At 45.7% G+C, this 26,461-nt stretch overlaps 1 protein-coding gene across 1 annotated transcript; it reads right to left on the bottom strand.

Annotated features, from left to right (window-relative positions):
- Positions 1 to 7,219: 7,219 nt before the first annotated feature.
- LOC100282891 (uncharacterized) lies at positions 7,220 to 10,506 on the bottom strand. Its single transcript, NM_001369248.1, has 3 exons — positions 10,244 to 10,506; positions 7,807 to 8,732; positions 7,220 to 7,454 (listed from the first exon to the last, which is right to left on the bottom strand). Coding segments are annotated over exons 2-3 (927 nt in total). The 5' UTR covers positions 10,244 to 10,506; the 3' UTR covers positions 7,220 to 7,453.
- Between the last annotated feature and the right edge of the window lie 15,955 nt (positions 10,507 to 26,461).

Raw genomic sequence — 26,461 nt, 5'->3', positions numbered from 1 at the left:
TACATCAACATCCTCCAGCCTAGTAGCCTCGGCTTCTGCTATGTTTTCAAAGATCAACCTTGGCGCCCCAAATTTGAGATCAGCAGGTAGTACTTCCTCTGAACCATAGACCATGAAGAAAGGAGTATTTCCATGCAGAGCTCGAATGGGTTGAGTTCTTAGGCTCCAAACGACATAGGGCAACTCCCTTATCCACTTTCCTGCGAACTTTTCATTTTTATTGAAGACTTTTTTCCTGAGTGCCTCCAATATCATCCCGTTAGCTCTTTCAACCTGCCCGTTGGCTCTTGGGTGTGCCACCGAAGCATATTTGATCTGAATGCTCTTTTGTTCGCAGAAATCGAAGAACTCTGAACTTGTGAAGTTGGATCCCAGGTCAGTTATGATACTATTCAGTATTCCAAATCTGAATATTATGTCTTGTATGAATTCCACGGCCTTAGCTGAAGTTAAAGAAGCAATGGGTTTGAACTCTATCAATTTAGTGAATTTGTCGATTGCTACAAGTATATGAGTGTATCCTCCTTGAGCTTTCTTGAAAGGTCCAATCATATCCAGTCCCCAGCATGCAAATGGCCAGGTTACTGGTATGGTCTGCAGTTGTTGTGCTGGTAGATGCTGTTGTTTTGACAAGTACTGGCAGGCTTCGCACCTCTGAACTAACTCGGTTGCATCACTTTTTGTTGTTGGCCAGTAGAATCCGGACCTGAAGACTTTCCCGACTAGTGTCCTGGATGCTGCGTGTATTCCACATTGCCCAGCATGGACCTCATCCAAAAGTTGCTTTCCAGTAGATAAGAGAATGCATTTCATGAGGACGCCCGATGCGCCCCTTCTGTATAGTGTTTCCCCAATGAGCGTGTAGTGAGCTGACTGTCTAGCAATGCGCTCGGCTACACTTTTGTCATCTGGTTCCTCTTCATTCTTTATATATCTGATGGTCGGCTTCCTCCAGTCATTGGGATCTGACTCTAGCTGGCTCAAGGTAATACATTCTTCTGTCTGATCCAGTGAGATGCTTGGGTGTGGTATTTCTTGAACAAAGACTCCAGGTGGGACTTGAGTTCGACTGGATCCTAGCTTGGACAATACATCAGCTGTCGTGTTACGATCTCTCTCTATATGGTGAAATTCTAGACCTTCAAATTTATCTTCTAGTTTCCGGACGGCAGTGCAGTATTTTCCCATTGAATCGCTCGAACATTCCCATTCTTTGTTTATCTGGCTTATGACTACCAGAGAATCTCCGTATACCATCAGTCTCTTGACGCCCAGTGATATAGCAATGTTCACTCCATGAATCAGAGCTTCATATTCAGCTGCATTGTTAGAGGCTGGAAATAACAACTGAAGGGCATATCTGAGGTGCTCGCCTCCAGGTGCGGTAAAGAGGATCCCCGCGCCTGCTCCCTGTAGCTTTAACGAGCCATCAAAATACATTCGCCATACTTATGTGGTTTCTGGGTTATCTGGTACTTGTTGTTCAGTCCATTCTGATACGAAATCAACCAGTGCTTGAGTTTTGATGGCGGTGCGAGGTCGAAATTCAATGTCATGAGACCCCAGCTTGCAAGCCCACTTGGCTATTCTGCCAATGGCTTCTTTGTTGTGAAGAATATCCCCTATCGGAAAACCAGTGACTATTATGACTTTGTGGTCGTCGAAGTAGTGACATAGTTTGCGTGCAGTTAGAAGTACTGCATATAATAGCTTCTGAACTTGAGGATATTTTTTCTTCGAGGGACCCAGAACTTCACTGATGAAATAAACAGGATGTTGCACTGGGTAGGCATGTCCTTCTTCTGCTCGCTCGACTACCAACGCGGTGCTCACCACGTGAGTCGTGTAAGAGATATATAGCAGCAAATCTTCAGTTGGTTGAGTCGACGTGGCCCGTCGTGGCGGTTTCAGCACTGGTGGTGTTGTCAAGAACTTTTTCAATGCGTTTAGGGCTTCCTGTGCTTCTGAAGTCCACTGAAACTTGTCCACCTTCTTGAGTAACTTATAAAATGGTAAGCCTTTTTCTCCCAGCCTGGATATGAATCTGCTCAGGGCTGCCATACATCCGGTAAGTCTTTGAACTTTCTTTTGTGATCGTGGTGCCTCCATTTTCATGATAGCTTCGATCTTTTCTGGATTGGCTTCAATTCCCCGGTGGCTGACAATAAACCCGAGTAACTTTCCTGCTGGTACCCCGAAGACACATTTTTCAGGATTAAGCTTCCATCGATATCGCCGTAGACTGTTGAAAACCAGCTATAAATCTTCAATGAAATTTTCCGAATTTTCTGTTTTGATTACCACATCATCCACGTAAGCTTCCACACGCTTGCCCCAGTGATCGGCTAAGCATGTTTGAATAGCTCTCTAATAAGTTGCTCCAGCGTTTTTGAGGCCGAACGACATGGAGGTATAGCAGAAAGCACCGAATGGAGTGATGAACGCTGTTTTTTCCTCATCTTCTTTCGCCAGGCTAATCTGGTGATATCCAGAGTAGCAATCCAAGAAAGACAGCACAGAACATCCAGCGGTGGAATCTACCACCTGATCTATCTTAGGGAGCCCGAAGGGATCCTTTGGACAGTGTTTGTTGAGATCTGTATAGTCGACGCACATGCGCCAATCCACTTTATTCTTTTTGAGTACAAGAACAGGATTGGCTAACCACTCGGGATGTAACACCTCTCTAATAAATCCAGCCGCGACCAAGCGAGCCAGCTCAGCGCGAATGGCCTCTCTTTTGTCGGGCGTGAAACGACGTAACTTTTGTCGAATAGGCCTCGCCTGGGGGTAGACCTTCAGTTTGTGCTCGTCCAGTTCTCTCGGGACTCCCGACATATCCGCAGGTTGCCATGCGAATACGTCTCGGTTATCTTGCAGGAACTGGACGAGCGCGCTTTCCTATTTGTCGTCCAAGCTGGAGCTGATGATGGCGGTCTTGCGTTCATCAGCGAACCCGAGGTTGATCCTTTTGGTTTCTTCAGTCGGCCGCATAGAGGTCGCGGCTTGAGCTTCATTTGCAGGTACTGCAAGGTCTTCCTCAGGCTTAGAGTTTGCCTGCACAGAAGAAGTCGCCGACGGTTTGGTGGTGAGTGCCGCCTGGATGGCCACTCGGAAACATTCTGCGGTGCCTTAGAAGTCAGCGCACACAGTTATGATCCCTTGCGGCCCTGGCATCTTCAATATCATGTATGTGTAATGTGGAATGGCCATGAATTTCGCCAATCCAGGCCTCCTGATGATGGCGTTGTACCCGTAGTCGAAGTTTGCCACTTCGAACCTTAGGAACTCGGTTATGTAGTTCTCCGGGGTTCCGAAGGTGACCGGCATGTAGATGTGGCCCAGCGGGTATTCTCCTTCAGTCGACACGATGCCGAAGAAAGGAATATCTGACTCGTGGAACTCTTTGAGGTGAACTCCCAAGCCTTGGAGTGTCCGGGGAAGGTGACGTTGATGCTGCTCCCCCCGTCCACTAATACCTTTTTCACCCTGCTCTCTCGGATCACCGGATCGACGAGGAGCGGGTATTTGCCTGGGTGGTTGAAGTTGAGCCACTGATCCGCCCGAGTGAAGGTGATCGGGTGCTCCGACCATCGGTACGGAGCGGGAGGACCGGTGGTCGCCACCAGTATTTGGCGATCATTGAGCTTTTGTTGTCTTTTGTTCTCCTGCGATCCGTGTCCGCCGAAGATGACATTGACCTCTCTATCGACGTGCGGGAAGGCTCCACCTCCTCCCTCCTCCTGTTGATGGGGTTGTCGCGGTTCTCCTGGTCCTCCCCGCGGCGGAGGAGGAGGTAGAGGTTGGAAGGGTCGGCCGTGCCCGACGGAGTGCTTGAAGTCTCTACAGTTCCAAAGGGTGTGGCGCATGTCCTTGTGGTATGGGCACTAGGCGTCGAGGATGTCATCCAGCATACGTTCGCCTCCATGAGGTCCTCCCCGGGCGCGAGAGGCGGGTGGTCCGGCGGCGTGAACTTCTTCGCGAGGCCTCTTCTCCCAGCGTTTGTCGGGTTGCTGGTTTGCATTGCATCGTGGTGCTGCTGGTGCAGGCTTCGCTCCTCCGATGAGGTCCTGAGCTCGCTCGTCGGCGGTGATGTAGAGGTCGGCTTCCCGGAACAGTTGCTCGTAGGTAGTCGGCGCCTTCTGTAATATGGTGCGGACGAAGGCCGAGTCGTTGGATCCTCTGTAGAAGTCCTCGATCACTGCTGCCTCCGCGACCTCGGGGATACGATTTCTCATGGTCTGGAACCTTTTGAGGTATGACCGGAGAGTTTCGTCCCCCCCGACGCTTGATGGATTTGAGGTCCCATGGTTGCGCCGGTTTTTCGGAGAGGGACTGAAAGTTGGCGATGAAGCGTCGACTGAAGTCGCTCCAGTCGTCGATGCAGTGTCGGGGTAGATGTCGCAGCCATTGCAGCGCGTCTTGCCCGAGGACAATGGGTAAGTATGCGGTCATTATGTCCTCGGTCGCCCCGGTAGCTCGAGCAGCGGTGGTGTAGACGGCCAGCCAGCCTCCTGGATCTTGCTTAGTTTCATATTTGTCGACATTGGATACCTTGAAGTTAGGAGGCCATTGAATGGCCCTGAGGCGTGGAGTAAGTGCAGATACTCCACACGTGTCTTCCTGTCGTCGGGGATGATGTCTGTCCCGGGGAGGGGAGTGGTTGTCGTGGTGCCTCGACCGTCCCCGGGTGGTACCGCCAGTCAAAGCCGTTGCCGACTCAGTCCTGGCGGCCTGACTCCGGGCTGGGATGTCGTGGTCCCTGTCGTACTCTTCCCGGCGGCGGATCTCGTTCTCGTGTCGTCGTTCACGCGAGGCATTGATGGAGCTCCGTGCGTCCCGGCGACTGTTGATGGTGTGTCGTAGATCGTTCGGCGGGTGAGCGAGAGGTAGAAGGTGATTGGCTGCCTGAGTGAACAGCCGCCGATAGCCCTCGACGTCGGGAGTCTGAGGGAGCCCATCAGCTATCCGAGCCAGCACCCCTCCGACTTCACTCAGCGTGTTCATGGCTCGGGCGAAGTCGAGGTTCAGGTTGCGCCCGAAGAGTGGATTTTCCCGACGTTGCCTTGCCTCCTGCTCGGCTTGTTCCTGAGCCCGTCGGCGATCACGCCGTCGGGAATTCCTTCGTTCCCTGAAGACACGTTCCTCCGGAGTTTCTCCTATCTCTAAGACCTCATCTCGCGATACAGGCTGCTCCGGGTCCCGCTCTCCGGCCTCGTGATGTCGTCGGATATTTCGACATCGGTTCCTTCGTCGGCGGGATTCCCGCTGAGGAGGTTCCTCTCCGGGTGCAGTCGGCTCGTCGTCGGAGATGGGAGGCGACTCCACTCTCCCGATGAAGAGGACGTCGGGGTAGAATGGTGCAGCTGTCGTGGCGATCTTCTTTCTGTTCTCCTTTGAGGGTGGAGGCACAGAAAGAACAACTTGCTTCCTCCCGGTTTTATTTGTTTCTTTCTTACTTGCAATTTGTGTCCATTGGATTCTTTCGTCGGAGAGGTAGACAGTGGAGTTCTCCGGGTCAGCGGGCCTTCGGCTCCTGGCTTGCTGGAGGCGATCTTTTTTCGGAGCGCTGGAGGTTGCGGTTTTCCCTGCTTCGCCTCGATATTTTCGGAGGTTGTTGGAGGAGACTTCCTCCTTGGCGGATCTGCGATGCGATGTAGAGTTCCCTCCTCATCCGCTACAGATGAGATGGTTCTGAAGCAGAATGTGGACCCAGGGCGGAAGACGATCTTGTGCTGGAAGGTGACGGCCATTGAGCTAGCTTGGATCGGAGACACACCCCCTACCTGGCGCGCCAGTTGTCGGTGTTTTGGGTCCGACCAAACACCCGGGGTTGCCCCTCAAGGTGTTTTTAGGAGTAGGACGGTGTTACCGACTGTAGCTCAATGGTTCGTGCCGGGTGCACGAGAAATAGTAAACAATGGTTTACAGGTTCGGGCCGCTTTGAGATGCGTAATACCCTACGTCCTGGCGAGAATGCTTTATGTGATTGGTTACAAGGGAGCTCTCTAGTGCGGGAAACGTAGAGAGTTGAGGTGGATGGCTGAGTAGTGAGTTCGATCGTTCTGAAGGGGTGCCCCTAGGCCTTATATATTCGACCGTGGGGCATTACATGCGGATATGATAACAGTATGCGCCTAAATGATAGTGAACCAATTGAGTCTATCTTCCTATAGTTCCGCCGACCCATCCTCGCTTGGTTCCGTTGTACGGGGTTCCAGCGCAGGAAGGTCGGGTCACTGTTGTGATTACTTGCTCGAAGTCATTGGGCCGTCTGGGCTCGCACCGATCCGGCCTTACATCAATTTGCTTCACTGGTCGTTCCTCCCCAGGCCCACGAAGGGATGACCTTACGATTTATTTGGCCCTTGGGCCTCTCGTGAGGTCTTTTATCCTTCCAGTAGACCCGGGGGATATCTGTCCCCCCACACTTTCCTACTACATGTGACCTTCTATCTTTCATATATATAGCCTTCTACTTTTAATATGTAAAATTTTCTATATTTAACACCCCTTCAATTTGGACAGTATGAAATTAATTTTAGATTCCTACAAACCTTTCCAAATAGTGGACCAATCAAAGGTTTCCTGATATTGACCAAATGTTGAAGATGGCGAGCCTCAAAAGCAACAAGGCGCGCGAACACATCGTCGAGTGAGAATGGCTTGATCTTGGTTGTCATGACAACGACGAATGGGTCTAATCGGTCGAAAGCCGCCAGCAGATAGGTGAGGACCTCATTGTGTAGAGGAGCATCGGTGGAGCGGTGGAGCCAAGCTTAGTAGCAAACTCCATGATATTGCGAAAAAAGTCGATGATAGACTATTTTAAGGAAACCTTGCGTTTTCATAGAATATGGTGTGTCGTTTCCATGTGAGATTACACTCAACCATAGTTGGTGAATCTGATGGACAATATTTGATGTTAGCAAGTTAGCACCTTAATCGTTTTTACACTAGATATGTTGCCCTATTTCATTCATTGTTACAAGTTGTTCTGTTTTAGAAACATTATTGTATTTATACATAGACATATATCTAGATGCTTAGCAAAAACAATATAGCTAGACAAGTCAAAATGTCTTATAATTTGGAACAAAGAGAATAGCTTTTATTACACTTCACCGCCAGATGCATTCCTCTCCGTCTTTACTGGAATAAGATATCCTAAACTTTTTTATCTTTTTGAAATGCAGATGCTTTCAACTATCACATTCTGTGGAATGAAACATCTTTCCTTGAGCTTCATACAATTCACATATAACTATATAAGGGAACAAATATTTAGGAAGCATTCAGTTTATGTACAAAGTTATGCAGTTTGTCTGTGGCCAAAGTTATAATTTTTACAGCAGATGTGAGGGCAAAGAAACAAAGCCCTGGGACTATCTGGTAAATTGTAACGCCGTGATCTACTGATAAATTGTCCCCGAAACAATGGTAGGGGTCTGAATCTGCAAGAGAGAGGCACATGCAAATATACCATTATTTCACATGATAAAGCTTCATCAAACAAAAGAAAACCTTTATTTTGACAGGTTTCAAAGATATAGCAGAATGATGCTGACGCAACAGCCATTTGATTGAGTAGCGTCCTCAACATAACACAGAAAATTACAAGGAAAGTACTTCACTGTTCATGAGTCATGAGGCATGCCATAACTTATCCACTCAACCTTTTCATACTCACACTACAGTCTTTGTTTGTTTCTTTTTAAAAAAAAATGCACTAGAGATATTTTGTGTATCTGGCAAGGTTAAATTCCAATGGCAAACAACTCACAAAGCACTTAGATAAGTACTTACCATTTGGCATCCTCATTTGCTTCTTCTTTGCGCAAAGTTCCATTAGTATTCTGTAAATTAGGGGATGGCTCCCTTGTATTGCCTTGGTTGTTCAACAGTTGAGAGAAACCCTGCCAAAATCCTACAGGCCGAGACTGAGTGCTTTCCTGATGCTCTTCAGACCGCCTTTCAAACAAACCAGCTGATCCTGGATTTAACTCAGAAAACCTTACTGCTCCAATAAGTCTCTCAGGGAGCTCCGGCTCGGTTTGACTCTCAATGAGAAAGGCCAAATCTACAGTTAGCGTTGTGATATAGCCAAATGCCAAATGAACGATCGCATTTGCAACTATAGAAGACCCGATATCCACATCGACTTCGATGAAGTTTGATCCTTGAACATACTTGCACGAGAGGGCTCTCCCCAGTATACAGATGGCCTGTTCACCAACAGCCGTCCGGACAATCCAGGGCCCCTTGACAATGTTCGCTATTAACTTAAGCCTGGAGTTTCGGAAGGCATCATCTCCTTTCAAAAACTGGTCCATAAGGGAGCCTTCAGGTATAGCCTCCAGCGACACAAAGTAGAATATTGCGCTGAAGTTATCCTTGGGCAGTTGCAGGTTGAATGCCCAGACAAAAGGCTGGTTACTACGTGAAACCTCATCATCGATAGCTTTTCTAACTCGATGGTTACTGTCTTTGAGGATCTCACAGATTTTTGCTGGTCCTTTGATCCAATCAAAGCCGAGAGGCTTCAGAAGATACTCTCCACCTGGTATTTTTACCTTGTTTGTAAGATATTCTGGGCCTCTGACCATAAATGAATCACCGGGAGGAGTAGCCCAGCCATTAGGACAGTTTTCAGGTGCTAGACAGGGAACTGTTCCTCCTGACTTGATATTCTCTATCCATTGTTGCTCAGCCTCACCGTTTGAAGAAGCCATCTACAGGGAAAAAATCCCCAGGTATAGTGAGTTACACGCGTACTTTTAAAACTGAGAGTTCTCACACAAATAGAAACAGACTATGATATACAGGTTGCACAAGGCTAGCAGAGCAATGATAATGCTTACTACAATACAATTTAGATTGCACCAGCAAAAGCACCGACTTGTGTAAATTCATAAATTTGCTCGCAAATAAGGGATATAGGTCTGTAACATTGAATGAAGACGTTTACCGCCTTAATGCGATGTTAATATTTGACGAAAAATCCTTCTTCCAAATGGCTTTTACATCTAGGTGAGTGATCAAATTTGCATAGTAGTTGGTGATTAACACATCGTCAAGAATGTTTACTAATCGGTGCTTGTTCTGTTGGGATTTGGGGGGTTTTTTTGGCTCTTGAGGCCATGTACAGTTTTTCCATATGTGTTTCATTTTTTCAATATAATAAAATATACTTACCACATTAAGGGTTTCCCCTACTCTTTCGCTAAAAAACGTATCACCAACTATGGAAAAACAGTAGTTCCAGAAGGCTAAGATTAAGTTAGTGCTTGGTTCCGGAGTATGATAAGACTGACGGAGCCACTCCAGTCCTAATTTGTTGTTGTTATTTAGATTGGTTCTGCATAGGACAGAGTGGCTCTAAAAAAGGAAAAATATGTTTAAATGCTGAATGATCCGGCTCTCCAAAATCTCTCGGACGGAGCCGTTACTGGTATAGAGTCGCTCCATCCGAACTAGCTCCGGAACCAAACACTAACCTAACATACACTCCGTGGCATGGCTGTAATCCGGAGAGTAGCACTAATAGTGTAGTGCACAGAGCAGCATTTTTTTACACAACAAAATAGTCAAAATAGGAGGCAATCCAACCATGAAGAAGCATTATACAGCCAGAACAGGGTAATGTGGAACCGAACACTAGGACCAAATAACTACGATGCAACCGTGACAATTGGACGCCTACATAATTAGTTCCAGTTCAGCAAGAAGGGCATAGCTTTGCCGATGTAATGTTTGCTTCCAACTATGGAGGTAGAAACACCTCTAGCTCTAAACTCTTCCATTCCATTACCACACGCCTTCAGTTCCTTGAGTGACTGGCAGAATTGGGAACGTCCCCCTGTGGGCTTAAGGTTCTGCAGCTCAACAACTGCAGAGAAAAGGGGCAAAATCTTCTTTTTTTTCGCAGGGCTCTACACTGTGCTAGAGAATCCAAGTCCCTTATCCAGCTACTCCACAAGCAAGAACTTGCCCAGGGGCAGCATAGAAGCAGGAGCAATGAGCTAGGAGAGACCCCCAAGAAGCTCCCGCTGAGCCGAATCAGGCTCTCGAACCTGACGAAGTCATTAATCGGGCACCAGCCTCGACCGCCCGTCAAACTCTTGATTTCTTGAACCGAATGGCTTGCGCTTGCGCGTACCGCACGCTACGATTCGTGCCCGTCCCAGCTCCGACGACCAAGCAGCAGGCAGCAGAGAATCGCGCGCGGGAGCAGGAAGCTCACCTTGGGGATCCTGAGTCCTGACTGACGAGTGACGGCGACGCAGCGCCGGCGAAGTGGTAGGACGGGACGGGACCCGACAAGATCCCCGAGCCTAGCGCCGGCGATGGCTCGGTCTGGGAACCTCGCAGAGGGAGGCGGGAGGATATGAAGAGGCCCTTGGCTTCTTCTGGATCGCGTCGGATTCTGTATGGCGTCCTGGCTGGGGAAGGAGAGAAGGTTTCTACTACTTGCCCGTCCCAGCTCCCACGTCTCGTTGCCGTTCCAGGGAAGGAAGGGAAGCTTTTGCGTAGCCGTAGCTGCGACCTGCGAGGGATAAACAAAGGGAGGCAGGCGCTGGTGACGTGACGACGTCGACCCGCCGTCCCGGTGCAGCATGATTGGCGTGATAATACCAAACTGTCTCTTCTTCTTTTTAAAGTTCCTTTTGGCATGGGCCGCATGGCTACCGCCGGCCGCTCGCCAGCTAGCATCATCGTCTCGACACCCCCTGAGGTCCCGAATTTTTTGCATTTTAATCCTTTCTCGGAAAAAAATTCACGTTTGGACCTTAGAAAATTTTAATGTCATTTTTGGACCCTTTGCTCGGCGTCGTAGCCTATGGCGCCGAGTTAACACAGCTCGGCGTCATAGGCTATGGCGCCGAGGTACGTGTTGCGCTGGCACACACAGCCGTCGTGGCGTCGACGTGGTACCGAGCTCGGCGCCATAGATCTTGGCGCCGAGCTCCATTCTGTACATAAAGCCTGCCTAGCTTAGTTGGTAAAACACAAGGCTCTTAACCTTGTGGTTGTGGGTTCGAGCCCTACAGTGAGTATTTTTTAATATTTTTGTCTTTGTCACTAATTTGTTTTTTTTGTTGTTCAGATTTTTTGTTTATGAGCATTAACGATTATTTCTAGCAGGGGGTAAGCATTAACGATTATTTCTAACAGGGGTAACACTTTGACAGGAGTTACCAGAGAAAATGCAAAAGGCAACGCTGAATACATCCCAGCAGCTCGCTCTCTATAAGATATAAATCATTCGATCGAGATCACAGGCTGAACAGAAGTGGCGTTGGTAATTCCTATGAACAGCACCGCTGCATACATGGCACCCATCGCATTGAATATATCATGTTGGGTCTCCCTGGCAATTACACATCAACAAAAAAAATTTGGTCGCTTCAGTTCAGCAGAAAAAAAATTGTGTAAGTATTCAGATAAATTTGCTAGCGGTAAAATCAATCAGGGAGCATACCTTCTAGAACCGAATTTCCAGCAAATTGTCCCAAACATCAAGGAAATTAGTGACATAAACGAAAAATTTGTACAACAAAAAAAAACAAATAAGTAACAAAGACAAAAAATATTAAAAACGTCCACCATGGAGCTCGAACCCGCAACATCAAGGTTAAGAACCTTGTGTTTTGCCAACTGAGCTAAACCAACTTTTTGTACAAAACTGAGCTCGGCGCCAAGATCTATGGCGCCGAGCTCGGTGCCACATCGCGCGCCACGACGTCCGTTTGTGCCAACGCAGCACGTACCTCGGCGCCATAGACTATGGCGCCGAGGTGTGTTACCTCGGCGCCATAAGCTACGGCGCCGAGCAAAGGGTCCAAAAATGACATTAAAATTTTCTAAGGTCTAAACGTGAATTTTTTTTCGAGGAAGGGTTAAAATGCAAAAAATTCGGCCTGAGGTCCGCCTCCGCCTTCAACCCTCCTCAGTCCTCGCTCTTCTCCTATGTCCACCTATGCCGCCATTGTTATGTAAACCCTAACATGGAATTCTCACTGCTTGAGTCATTTAAGAAGTAATGTTAGTGTTATATGATTATGTGTTTTATTAATGGAACATGTTTCTCTTTGTTAAAATAGATACTAAAAGAAATATTCAAAATAATGCATCATGTTGAATTTTATTTTATGATGTTGCATCTAAATTTGAATTTGAAGTTGAGATTTGAAAAGTGAAATAGGAAAACAAAAGGAGAAAATAAAAATAGAAAATAGAAAGCATAAATAAAAGAAGAAGAAGAAGCTCCTCCTCGCGGCTGGGCCGAATCTGGCCGGCCCAGTTGGCCACCGCTCCCACTAGCCGCGTCGACAGGATGGCCCCACCTGTCAGTGTCCCGAGTCGCCGTGTCATCTTACGGCAGCGCCTTTCTCCCTTTTCCCTCGCTGGCAGCCTAGGCCCGCTCACCAACCGCCCCTCGCCGCATGCACGCGCGCACCCGAGCATCTCCACCACTGCCCCGAGGGCCCCTCATGTCAATCCCTCTCCCCTCGCCCTATGGATCTTCTTCGCGAGAACCGACTCGTCGTAACCGCCGCCAGCTGGAATGATCGGGGAATCAGAGTTTGTTGTGATCCTAGTGCCCCTCAGCGGCTAAATAACCTGAGACCTCTTCCTTGAACCATCTAGCCGAGACGCCATACTAGTGTGAGGTTAGGAGTCCGGCGCCTGAGTTAGGAGCGTAGCCGCCACCGTCGACCCAAAAGTGTACCATCCTCGTGCCCTCAGATCGTGGGGAAGGTGATTGCCTGTTGTTGGTCACTTGTTCTCAAATGATGTGAATCAAGAACAAGACAACACAATTGTTAATCATTAGGGACCTTCGTCTTCCGAAGCATTATTTCCCTAAGGATATAATAATCATCAGACGAAGGTCATGAAGGGTATACCTTCATCATTCAATATGTGAACAAGAATACAAAGAAACGAAAGCAATAACTATATATCGTTAATCCATTCATATTTGCATTCTACAAAACATATATGAATATCAACATGATTCATATTACATTGGTACCTTCGGCTTGCTCGAAGGTGAAGACGTGAGAGAGTGATTACAATTCAGCGTGAACAGTACGCTGCTACTGTTCATCTATTTATAGGCACGAGACACAGCCTAGGTAAAAGTACATTTATGTCCCCAATATTCACGTATGACCGTAATACAAATCATTAAGGACTAAGTAGTCTTTTTCCCCTTCGGTCATCATCATCATCATCATACTTCATCTCTGTTATGAGCCAAAGCTGTCCATTTGGCGATAGCTTCGGCGTTTACTCTTATCATCTTTAGATCTATCTTCATCTCATATGCCTTCATTATGAGGAAGAGGCTTGCATCCTGAACACGAAGCTTCATGTAATAGCTTATGCTGAAAACAAATGGTTAATTATGTTTTTGAGGACCTTCGGAAGACGAAGGCCCCCAACAGTAGCCCCTCACAGTATTAATTTGTTTTATTATAGCAAATTCAGACTGCGACGTGAACGAAGGCCTTTAGCCGAAGGTCGAAAAAACACCTTCCCTTCGCTAGAATAGCGAATCATTCTGACCCGTGGGGCCCACCGAGCTTTGGGGCTCTGAGTATATATATAGAAGGTTGTGTCACATATATTTTTCATGTCATCTAGCTTTCGTGTTGTAGCTGCTGTTTAGTTTTCATGTTCTCTGAGTTTAATTGTTTGCGAGCTTCGGCTTTCTGACGCGACCATCCCCGAAATGGCCGAAGACAAGAAAAACACTGACCCCACACTCGCTGGTTTTTACGAAGCCATGGAAGGGACCAACGTAGAGAAGATCACCAACGAGATATTAGCTGGGCTATCTAGCGATTCCAGCGATAATGACAGTTTTGATGTGGAGAGTGATAATGAAGATGTCGAAGATCGGCCATGGAGACCCAGTCATGTTGTTTTTGGGATATCCACAATCAAACAAGGTCAAATTGAAGCAATGAAAGGCAAATACTTTCATGATGTATCTATAGTGAGGGCTGGAGGAGAAGACATTGTTCCCCTACCTAAAAGTGATGAGGTGGTTATCTTCAGGAGCTCCATGAAAGCTGGGCTTCGTTTCCCGCTCCATAAGATGCTGGTCGATCTTTTAAAAACATTTGAGATATATCTTCATCAGATTACCCCCGAAGCTCTTATTACAGTGTGAGTTTTTGTCTGGGCCATGAGGAGCCAAGGACTGGAGCCAGATGCAAGATGCTTCTACAATATTCATGAGCTGTCCTATTAGACGAAGGCAACCGAAAAGGAGCAGTATCATAACAATTTTGGTTGTTACAGCTTCGTGCCTCGATCTGAGGCGAATTACCCTGTGCCCACGTTTCAGAAAAGGTGGTCGAGTTCTTGGATGGAGGAATGGTTTTACGTGAAGAATGACCTGAATCAGAGGGAAGAAGTGAAAGAAATTATCCAACGCCCTATATGGTCTCGCTTTGGCATTAGAAGGCCATCCACTGCACTTGGGAATGATGTGCAAGCGTGCCAGGCTGCTTTCAACACAGTGTGCACCTATATTGGCACAAGAGACTTAGTTCAAGAGCATATTGCTTACAAAGTGTGGCCCCTTGCGAGCGAATGGGAAATGCCGAAGGAGACCACCGCTGGCTCCAGCCAGGGTGGTCTTGTTTATCTGAAGTATACTTTTCGGTTCAGAAACCAGTTTAATGAGCCAAATGATGATTGGTTGGATGCTTTAGAAGCAACAGGTGATGAGGTACTTGGGGCGTACTCGAAGGCAGAAGATGAAGCTATGACGGCTGCCTTTGGCGCTCGCGGCAAGAAGAGGTTGAATAGAGTGTTTGATGTGATTGGGTTCATTTACCCAAACTACTGCTACCCTACCCAGAAGCAAGGGAGAAAAAGGAAGGCCGCTGCGTCGGCATCTACTGGCGTGTCGAGGTCAAAGAAAATCAAGGTTTTGACACATAGACCTAGGCGCATCGAGATGCCCGATGTGCCGAAGTTAAGTGAAAGAGTGAAAACAACCCCTGGCCATAGAGACTGTTCCTGATGTGCCTATTGAAACTACTGCAGATACAGCCAGAGCTAGAAAAGGTAGCAGAAAAAGTACCAGAGCAGCCGAAGATGATGATGACAGCACTGCCGAGGCTGCCAACTACCACAGGAACTCCAAGGAAGAGGAGGATGGCTAGTGTCTTGGAAGTTGTTCTAGAATCTATAAAAACGCCGCCTCCTTCTTCTGCTGAAGCTTCTAGCAGTAAAACTGAAGATGTCCTAGAGAAGATTGCTGGCAGTACCTCTGCCCATGCTGAGGCGGGACCTTCGGAGGTTGTACCAGAAAATCTTACGGAAGAGAGCCTTCCAGAGAAACCCTCGGCTCCTGCTCCCAAAGCACCTTCCCAGGGTGATTTGGACAATATTTGTTGGGGGTCTTCTTCTCCGCCGAAGGTCCTCAAGACATAAACACCTTCGACAAAATGCCACAAGAGGTCTACCCACCTCTGCCGAAGGTTCTCAAAGACGAAGATCAAGCAAAGAAGGAAAAGACTAGATAGCCCTTATTAGTTTAAGTTTCTTATAAACAAATGTTCAAGGGCATGGATGTAATTTTACCCAGGCTACGTCCCGTGCCTATAAATAGATGAACAGTAATATCATACTGTTCACGCTGGATTGTAATCACTCTCTCACATCCACGCCTTCGAGCAAGCCGAAGGTATCAATGTAATATTAATCCTGTTAATATTCATACGTTTTTTATGGAATACAAATATGAATGAATTAATAAGATGCAGTTATTGTCTTCATCCTTATGCATTTTTATTCACATGATTAATGATGAAGGTATGTCTTACTTGACCTTCGTCTGATGAGCATTATGCCCATGTGGAAATATGCTTCGGAAGACGAAGGTCTGTAATAACTAACGATTGTGTTGTCTTGTTCTTGATGTACAACATTTGAGAACAAGTGACCAACAATATTGTTCGACATGCTTCGGGAAAGCAACTATCAGAAGAGCAGATTGCCGAAGTGCAACACTATGCCAAGGATCTAACGTACCCCCGAGGGTCCTTGGTATATGGTGGAAATGAAGAAGATGACTTCCTTTACTGTCTATCAGACATTAAAGAGATAAATGTCTGTCAAAAATAATGGACAACATGGGATACCCGAAGCTTGAACTTGGCCTATCTGCAATGTTGAAAGATCAACTTGCAGACAGTCTCGCTTACAACATCCTGAAGGTGTGTATACTTTGATTTGTCATTCTGCAATTTGTGCTACGATAAACTATTTTTATGATTTTTCTTGTCATCGTTACGTGCTCACTCTTCGTTTTCCAGGGCTTGATTCTAAGTAAGTCTTTGAAGGCCCAGAAAGATGCAGAGGATGAGAGCTGCCGAATAGCTCTTGGGAACCTTCATTCAGAAGTTATTACATTAAGAAACGAAGCTCTTGAAAAGGATAAAATATTACTCTCTTTAGTGTAAAGATTGAAAACTAGCGAGGCCAGGCTTTCCGCTCAAGCCAAAGCTCATGAAGATGAAGTATGAGAACTAAAGAGGAAGGTTGCCGAAGCAACTAAAAACTTTGAAGTTGAAGTGGTGAAGCATGAGATATGTGAAATTGAAAGATCAAGAGCGCAAAAGAATGTCGATGAGCTTCGTGCCACCAAAGAAAAATGTTATGAAGTATCCTTGGAATGCACTAAAAATTTAAGAAATAGCTTTGCTAAGGTTGGAACCTATTCCTCCGAGCAGATGTGTATTCGTGGAAATCCTCATGAAATCATTCAATGGATAAATGGCAAAGTTGAAGCTTTCGAAGAAGTTCTTAGTGATCGAGGAGATTTTTGTGCCTTTGCTGGTGCTCGTGGGGCCACGTCCATCTTGGAGAAGGGTGGTTGCGATCATGCTAAGGCTATAGCTCAGTCAGACTTCGCCTTCTCAGCTGATGATATCAAAAACCCTTCAGTCGAAGCTACTACCCTAGGTGGGAAATTTTATTCCGAAGTATGGCTGAAGGGCGGGCGAGAAATCGTCGATGAAGCCATCAAAAGAAATGAAAAGGAATCTCATGATGCTTCAAAAGAGGCAAAAAGGGCTAAAGAAGCTATCGAGCGGGCTAGACTCATAGGTATGCATTTTTAACTCATTTTTGTAAGTTTTTCAGCTTTGACACTAACAGATATTTGTGCCTCAATGCAGCTAAGCTCTCTCCACCTCCCAAACCATACATTCCTGAGGCTGACCCGTCTATCAAAGAGGCATCAGACATTATTAAAATTGCTAATGATGCTATTGATGATGCTGTCGATAGACTTTTGAATGAAGCTGTCGATGAAGTCCTTAGGGAGGACTAAAAACTTTATACCTCTGCTAATTTAATGTCATGGAAGATGCTTCCTAGTTTTGTAAGAAACACTTGTAAACAATTTGTGTGTATATTGATGTAATATATTTCTTTATGAAGCGTGGAATCTTTGTACATACCGTTTTTGAGCCTGCGGCGAAAAAACACCTTCCCTTCTTTTCACGCTTCAGGGAGAAACCCCCCTTCTTTACTGAAGCTATCGTATGATATTTGATTCTTGGTGTAGACATTGCGTGGAAATAGTTTTGTCGGAAGCATAATCTTCACATGGCAGTAGCTTCAAGCATGAACCGTGCATCTTTAATATTCTTTCATAAATGTTTGCCGAAGCTGAAGGAGAAATCCCCATTTTGCACTGCTTTTGTTGATGCAAAATGATGTATGATGCGATGTCATGATCCAGTATGATGTGATGGCATGATGCAAATGATGTTGGCGCACGAATCATAAAAGACATGACTCTGCATCCCCTTAGGAACGACTTTGGAGTCTCTTCACCTTTTTCTTAGGTGACATTTCAGCTCTGCATTCCCTTAGGGACGAATTTGGAGCTAAGCTCTGATCCCCTTAGGAACGACTTTGGAGCTTCTTCACCTTTCATTTAGGTGGCATTTAAGCTCTGCATACCCTTAGGAACGACTTTGGAGCTTCTTCACCTTTGACTTAGGTGGCATTTAAGCTTTTCATCCCCTTAGGAACGACTTTGGAGCTTCTTCACCTTTCACTTAGGTGGTAACTTGGCTCTGCATTCCCTTAGGAATGACTTTGGAACTTCGTGATCCTTTTTTGTTACACTTGATGGTGTAACCACAGACTTATTACATCAAGCTGAAGGTTAACCCTTCTTGTATTGTCTTTTGAGAAGAAAAATATAAAGGCAAAAAGGGGAAAGATACATTGGATTAAGACACTCAGTAGATATGCCTTGACTCGGGCACAATACTATTGACTGTGCGAGCTTCGGATTCCTCCCGAGTGTCGCGCTGTTGCTGAGCCTGGCGATGCCCTTCTGGCTGTTGATTATGGATCAATGTAGGCGCTAGTGGTGGCGGTGGTGGCAACTGAGCCCAGGAGGCTTGGGAGTGACTTGCCGAAGCAATAGACGTCGTAGATTGTTGATTGCCCACATATTTAGGGATATATGGAGAGTAGCATGAAGCAGTGTGCAAGACCTACTTCAGCTGGTTTTGTCATGCTTCAGCTTCAACAATTTCTTTCTGCTTTTGGATCGTGACTTGGCACGTCCTTGTCATGTGTCCCTTATCTTCCCCACAGAATAGGCAGAACAGTCTCCTGGGCTGATTACCATACCTTCCTCCGAAGCTTCTACCTCCTCTGCATCTCGGGGCTGGTGGCCTATAGGAAGTTTGCTGCATTCCCGAAGACTGTGAGCTTTGCTGGATGCTCTGGGTATGATTGGCCCTGTCATCATTTGTGTTGGGATTGTGGATCGTTCGGACATGCCTGGGTGAAGTCTTCCTCTGAAGCCCCTAGTCATCTCATAATACATGTATGATTCATCCCTTCTCTGACGGAAGTCGTTGTCAGCTCGGATGTATTCATCCATCTTCTGGAGAAGCTTCTCCAACGTCTGTGGTGGCTTCCTTGCAAAATATTGTGTGGTGGACCCTGGTCGGAGCCCCTTGATCATGGCCTCAATGACGATTTCATTAGGCACCGTTGGCGCCTGGGCTCTCAGCCACAAGAACCTTCGGAAGTATGCCTGCAAGTACTCCTCATGGTCTTGCGTGCACTAGAACAAAGCTTATGCAGTCACTGGCTTCGTTTGTGAAAGTCGCCTAGAGGGGGGTGGATAGGCGGAATCTGAAATTTACAACTTTAAACACACTACAAGCCAGGGTTAGTGTTAGAATAAAAACCGAGTCCGAGAGAGAGGGGAAAACAAATCAACCAAGAAAATAAAGCAGATGACACGGTGATTTGTTTTACCGAGGTTCGGTTCCAAAGAACCTAGTCCCCGTTGAGGTGGTCACAAAGACCGGATCTCTTTCAACCCTTTCCCTCTCTCAAACGGTCACTTAGACCGAGTGAGGCTTCTCCTTAATCAAACGGGTCACTTAGACCCCACAAGGACCACCACACACTTGGTGTATCTTGCTTTGATTACAAGTCACTTAGAGAACAAGAATGAGGAAGAAGAAAGCCAACCAAGCAACAAGAGCAACAAAGAAACACCAGAACGATCCTCTCACAAGTCCTAAAGACTAGAATTGAATTGGGGACTTTGATCGGATCGATGGCCTTGATTTGTGTCTTGGAGTGTTGTGTTTTGCTCTTGTATTGAATGGAGTGTGCTGAATGCTTGGATGGTTGGAGTGGAGGTGGTTGTGGGGTATTTATAGCCCCCAACCACCAATTCAACTGTTGGGGCAGGCTGCTGTCGAAGGGCGCACCGGACAGTCCGGTGCGCCAGTCACGTCACCCAACCGTTAGGGTTCTGACGGTTTCGACCGTTGGAGCTTTGTCTTCATGTGGCACCGGACAGTCCGGTGCCGCACCGGACAAGTACTGTGCACTGTCCGGTGCGCCTCTGGCTCTACGCTCTGACTCTACCGCGCACTATTCCTCGTGTCAGGTACTTTTGCAGTCGACCGTTATGCGAAGTAGCCATTGCTCCGCTAGTGCACCGGACAGTCCGGTGGCACACCGGACAGTCCGATGAATTATAGCGGAGCGGCTTTTCTGAAACCCGAAGGTGGCAAGTTCATAGTCGTACGACCCTGGTGCACCGGACAGTGTCCGGTGGCACACCGGACAGTCCGGTGCGCCAGACCAGGGTTCTCTGCGGTTTCTTTTGCTCCTTTCTTTTGAACCCTAACTTTGATCTTTTATTGGTTTCTGTTGAACCTTTATGCACCTGTAGAATATATAATCTAGAACAAACTAGTTAGTCCAATTATTTGTGTTGGGCATTCAACCACCGAAATCATTTAGGAAAAGGTTAAACCCTATTTCCCTTTCAATCTCCCGCGTTTTGGTGATTGATGCCAACACAAACCAAAGCAAATATATAAGTGCAGAATTGAACTAGTTTGCATAAGGTAAGTGCATAGTCTTTTTGCAAATAGTCAAATGTATGTGAATAAGATTTCGAGAAGCATTTTCAAGATTTGAAATTTTCTCCCCCTGTTTCAAATGCTTTTCCTTTGACTAAACAAAACTCCCCCTGGATGAAATTCTCCTCTTAGCTTTCAAGAGGGTTTTACCAATTTGAGCAATATTTAGATACCAATTTGAAAAACTCTTTAAAGTAAACATGCCAAAATATACCAATTGAGATTTTTTTCGAAAGGTGGTGGTGCGGTCCTTTTGCTTTGGGCTTAATATTTCTCCCCCTTTGGCATTAATCGCCAAAAATAGAGTCTTTTGAGAGCCTTATTTATATCTCCCCCATTGGTAAAAGTAAATATGAGTGAAAGATTATACCAATTTGAGAGTGATGTGGAGTGATGGCGAAGGGTAAATGATATCGATAGAGTGGAGTGGAAGCCTTGTCTTCGCCGAAGACTCCATTTCCCTTTAAATCTACGACTTGGCATAGAAATATACTTGAAAACACATTAGTCGTAGACATAAAAGAGATATGATCATAGGTATATAAATGAGCTATGTGTGCAATGTTTTAATCAAAATTCCGGGAATCAAGAATGTTTAGCTCATTCCTAAGTTTGGTAAAGGTTTTCTCATCTAATGGTTTGGTAAAGATATCGGCTAATTGTTCTTTGGTGCTAACATAAGCTATCTCGATATCCCCCCTTTGTTGGTGATCCCTCAGAAAGCGATACCGAATGTCTATGTGCTTAGTGCAGCTGTGTTCAACGGGATTATCCGCCATGCGGATTGCACTCTCATTGTCACATAGGAGAGGGACTTTGCTCAATTTGTAGCCATAGTCCCTGAGGGTTTGCCTCATCCAAAGTAATTGTGCACAATAATGACCTGCGGCAATGTACTCGGCTTTGGCGGTAGAAAGAGCTACTGAGTTTTGTTTCTTTGAAGCCCAAGACACCAGGGATCTCCCCAAAAACTGACAAGTCCCTGATGTGCTCTTTCTATCAATTTTACACCCTGCCCAATCAGCATCTGAATATCCTATTAAATCAAAGGTGGATCCCTTGGGGTACCAAAGTCCAAACTTAGGAGTGTAAACTAAATATCTCATGATTTTTTTCACGGCCCTAAGGTGAACTTCCTTAGGATCGGCTTGGAACCTTGCACACATGCATACATAAAGCATAATATCCGATCGAGATGCACATAAATAGAGTAAAGATCCTATCATCGACCGATATACCTTTTGATCTACAGATTTACCTCCCATGTCGAGGTCGAGATGCCCATTTGTTCCCATGGGTGTCTTGATAGGCTTGGCATCCTTCATTCCAAACTTGTTGAGTATGTCTTGAATGTACTTCGTTTGGCTGATGAAGGTGCCTTCTTGGAGTTGCTTGACTTGAAATCCTAGAAAATATTTCAACTCCCTCATCATAGACATCTCGAATTTTTGAATTATGATCCTGCTAAACTCTTCACAAGTTGATTTGTTAGTAGACCCAAATATGATATCATCAACATAAATTTGGCATACAAACAAATCTTTTGCAATAGTTTTAGTAAAGAGAGTAGGATCGGCTTTTTCGACTTTGAAGTCATTAGTTATAAGAAAATCTCTTAGGCATTCATACCATGCTCTAGGGGCTTGCTTGAGCTCATAAAGTGCCTTTGAGAGTTTATAAACATGGTTAGTGTACTCACTATCTTCAAAGCCGGGAGGTTGCTCAACATAGACCTCTTCCTTGATTGGTCCATTGAGGAAGGCACTTTTCACGTCCATTTGGTAAAGCTTAAAGCCATGGTAAGTAGCATATGCAAGTAATATATGAATTGACTCAAGCCTAGCTACGGGTGCATAGGTTTCACCGAAATCCAAACCTTCAACTTGTGAATATCCCTTGGCTACAAGTCGAGCTTTGTTCATTGTCACCACACCATGCTCATCTTGCTTGTTGCGGAATACCCACTTGGTTTCTACAACATTTTGGTTAGGACATGGAACTAGATGTCGTACCTCATTCCTCGTGAAGTTGTTGAGCTCCTCTTGCATTGGCAACACCCAATCTAAATCTCTTAGTGCATCATCTACCATGTATGGCTTAATAGAGGAGACAAAAGAGTAATGTTCACAAAAATGAGCGACTCGAGATCGAGTGGTTACCCCTTTATGAATGTCACCGAGAATGGAGTTCACGGGGTGATCTCTTTGAATCGCTTGGTGGACTCTTGGGTGTGGCGGTCTTTGACCCTGTATTTCTTGATCATCTTCCTTGTCTTGATTAACTTCATCTCCCCCTTGACCATTGTCCTCCTCTTGAGGTGGCTCATCCTCTTGATCTTCATCTTCATTGTCTTGAGCCTGATCCTCATCTTGAGTTGGTGGAGATGCTTGATTGGAAGATGATTGTTGATCTTGTGCATGAGTGGGCTCTTTGGATTCTTTAGGACACACATCCCCAATGGACATGTTCCTTAGCGCGACGCATGGAGCCTCTTCATTAACTAGCTCATCAAGATCAACTTGCTCCACTTGGGAGCCATTAGTCTCATCAAACACAATGTCACAAGAAACCTCAACTAATCCAGTGGATTTGTTTAAGACTCTATATGCCCTTGTGTTTGAGTCATAACCAAGTAAAAAGCCTTCTACAACCTTAGGAGCAAATTTAGATTTTCTACCTCTTTTAACAAAAATAAAACATTTGCTACCAAAGACACTAAAATATGAAACATTGGGCTTTTTACCGGTGAGGAGTTCGTATGATGTCTTCTTGACGATTCGGTGAGGGTAGAGCCAGTTGATGGAGTAGCAGGCGGTGTTAATCGCCTCAGCCCAAAACCGGTCCGGAGTCTTATATTCATCAAGCATGGTCCTTGCCATGTCCAGTAGAGTTCTATTCTTCCTCTCCACTACACCATTTTGTTGAGGTGTGTAGGGAGAAGAGAACTCATGCTTGATTCCCTCGTCCTCAAGAAATCCTTCATTTTGAGAGTTCTTGAACTCCGTCCCATTATCGCTTCTTATTTTCTTGATCCTTAATCCGAACTCATTTTGAGCTCGTCTCAAGAATCCCTTTAAGTTCTCTTGGGTCTGAGATTTTTCCTGTAAAAAGAATACCTAAGTGAAGCGAGAATAATCATCCATAATTACAAGACAGTTGTAAGGAAAATGGACACCGGGCCATTTGGCTTAATAGATTTTGGTGTTTGATGATTAACACAACCTATGAAGTAATGTATTTTTCCAAGTGTTTGTGTGTTGTAGTTCACATGATGCGAAGTGGATTGGACTGAGGCTCTGAGGAGGCAACACCTCAAAGAAGACATTATAATACTCATATAAGACATTACAAAGTCATATTGAAGACACGTTATACATGCTAAGAGTCCAACACATCAAGAAGTAGAAGTGAGATACAAAGATGCAAAACAAAAGTGAACTTGACAAAGTTGAGAGGAAGGACTGACTGAATTGGAAGTGTTTCACAAAATCAAATCTACTCAAACCGACATGACTTCAACTCTGAGATGTAGATAATTTTATAAGCTTTCCAAAAAAGTCCAAGATCATCAAAATCGGAGTTCGGAGCTAAAAGTTGTGCCCACAATACGAAGTCGGAATTGCTGAAAAAACAAGAGCAGCATATGGGATGTCTGGTGCACATCGGACTGTCCGGTGTGCCAAATTTGCTCAAACTGGTATGGCTTCAACTCTGGGATATAGATAATTTCATAAGCTTTCCAAAAAGTACAAGATCATCGAAATCGGAGTTCGGAGCTAAAAGTTATGGCAAACGACAAGTGAGCACGACCTGTCCAGTGCACACCGGACCGTCCGGTGCGCCATGTCCGGTGCGCCATCTTCGGAAGCTCCAACGGCTAGTACACGTGGCATGTCCGGTGCACCACCGGACAGTCTGGTGCACCTGTCCGGTGCGCCGCAGAAAGCTGCAGAACTGCTTTCCAACGGCTATATTTGAGTTGAGGCCTATATACACTTCACCTAACCGGCCATTTAGAGGTGTGGGAGCCCAAGCAACATACCAAGGCATATTGTAGACATTTCCAAGTGCTCAAACACCCAAGTGCTTAATATAATCACTCGATGATTAGCGTAGGTGCTTTGCGAAGTGCTTAGGTTAGTTAGACCGCATTAGCGCTTGCTCTAGGTGAATCCTAGTTAGTTGAGTGAGTTTAGACAAACCACACAACCCCTCGGCTCTTGCGCGGGCCGTTGTAATTGTACCGAGTGGGGTGAGAGTCTTGCGAGACCGTGACAATCGTGTTTGTGTCACGACCGCCACCGTGTACCGGAGGGAACGAGGCCCGCGGCGTTTCGGCCGGAAGCTCGATAGTGGAGACGGCGGGGAGCGTCTGAGAGGAGCCGAAAGCGGAGCACCACTTGCGTGTGGAGAAGGCCCGCGACTCTCTACGGAGTTACTCGACCGAGGTGCTTGGCCCTCGCGTGGGCTTCCCTTTGCATAGGGGCACCAACGGGGATTAGTCGGGACCTTGCGCGGTTCCGGATACCTCGGTAAAAATACCGGCGTCATCCACGAGAGTTTGCTTCTCTACTTTGCTCTTTAAGTTTTCGCATTTATATTAAGCATTTAAGTTTCAATCTTGTATTCATGCTTATATAGTAGATTGAAACTTAGACATTGCAGTAGAGATAGCAACACTTAGACAAAACTTAGTTTGCACATTCTAGTTTGATTATTTGCATAGGTTTTGCACTAAGGATTTATTTGTGGCCTAGTTTAGCAAAAGTTTTAAAAGTCCTAATTCACCCCCCCTCTTAGGCGTCACCCGTTTCCTACAACAGTACTTACTCCCGCCGATGCTTATGTAAGCTATCGGGCTGAATAAATCCATGTGGAGTAGTTCCAGTGGCCTGTCTGTTGTCATGATGTTCTTGTGTGGATGGTGGGTACCAACTTGCTTTCCTGCTTGACATGCGCTACAAACCCTGTCTTTCTCAAAATGAACATTGGTTAGTCCCAAAATGTGCTCTCCCTTTAGAAGCTTGTGAAGGTTCTTCATTCCAACATGGGCTAGTCGGCGATGCCAGAGCCAACCCATATTAGTCTTAGCAATTAAGAAAGTATCAAGTTCAGCTTTATTAAAATCAACTAAGTATAGCTGACCCTCTAATACTCCCTTAAATGCTACCGAATCATCACTTCTTCTGAAGACAGTAACACCTATATCCGTAAAAAGACAGTTGTAACCCATTTTGCATAATTGAGATACAGAAAGCAAATTGTAATCTAAAGAATCTACAAGAAAAACATTGGAAATGGAATGTCAGGTAATATAACAATTTTACCAAGTCCTTTGACCAAACCTTGATTTCCATCCCCGAATATGATAGCTCGTTGGGGATCTTCGTTTTTCTCGTAGGAGGAGAACATCCTTTTCTCCCATGTCATGTGGTTTGTGCATCCGCTATCAATGATCCAACTTAAGCCCCCGGATGCATAAACCTGCAAAACAATTTAGTCCTTATTCTTAGGTACCCAAACGGTCTTGGGTCCTTTCACATTAGAAACAAGCACCTTGGGTACCCAAACACAAGTCATGGAGCCCTTGTGTTTGCCCCCAACATATTTGGCAACTACTTTGCCTGATTTGTTAGTAAGCACATATGAAGCATCAAAAGTTTTGAATGAAACATTATGATCATTTGATGCAGTAGGAGTTTTTATTTTAGTCATTTTAACATGGGTAGAATGCCTAGAGCTAGATGCCTCATTCTTGTACATAAAAGCATGATGGGAAACAGAATGAGACTTCCTAGCATGAATTCTCCTAATCTTGTGCTCAGCATAATCAGCAGGATATAAAATATAACTCTCGTTATCCTAAGCCATGGGAGCCTTGCCCTTAACAAAATTAGACAACCTTTTGCGGGCATTAAGCTTGACATTGCTTCCCTGTTGGAAACCAGTGCCATCCTTAATGCCAGGGCGTCTCCCACTTTAGAGCATGCTTCTAGCAAATTTATTTTTTT

Source organism: Zea mays, chromosome 10 (assembly GCF_902167145.1).
Source record: "Zea mays cultivar B73 chromosome 10, Zm-B73-REFERENCE-NAM-5.0, whole genome shotgun sequence".
In the NCBI taxonomy this organism is placed as follows: Eukaryota; Viridiplantae; Streptophyta; class Magnoliopsida; order Poales; family Poaceae; genus Zea; species Zea mays.
Note: the sequence above shows the minus strand (reverse complement) of the source record. Positions and strands in the feature narration are given on the sequence as shown.

Excerpts from the sequence above, each read along its gene's own strand:
- LOC100282891 (NM_001369248.1), bottom strand. The coding sequence starts at position 8,732 with ATGGCTTCTTCAAACGGTGAGGCTGAGCAACAATGGATAGAGAATATC.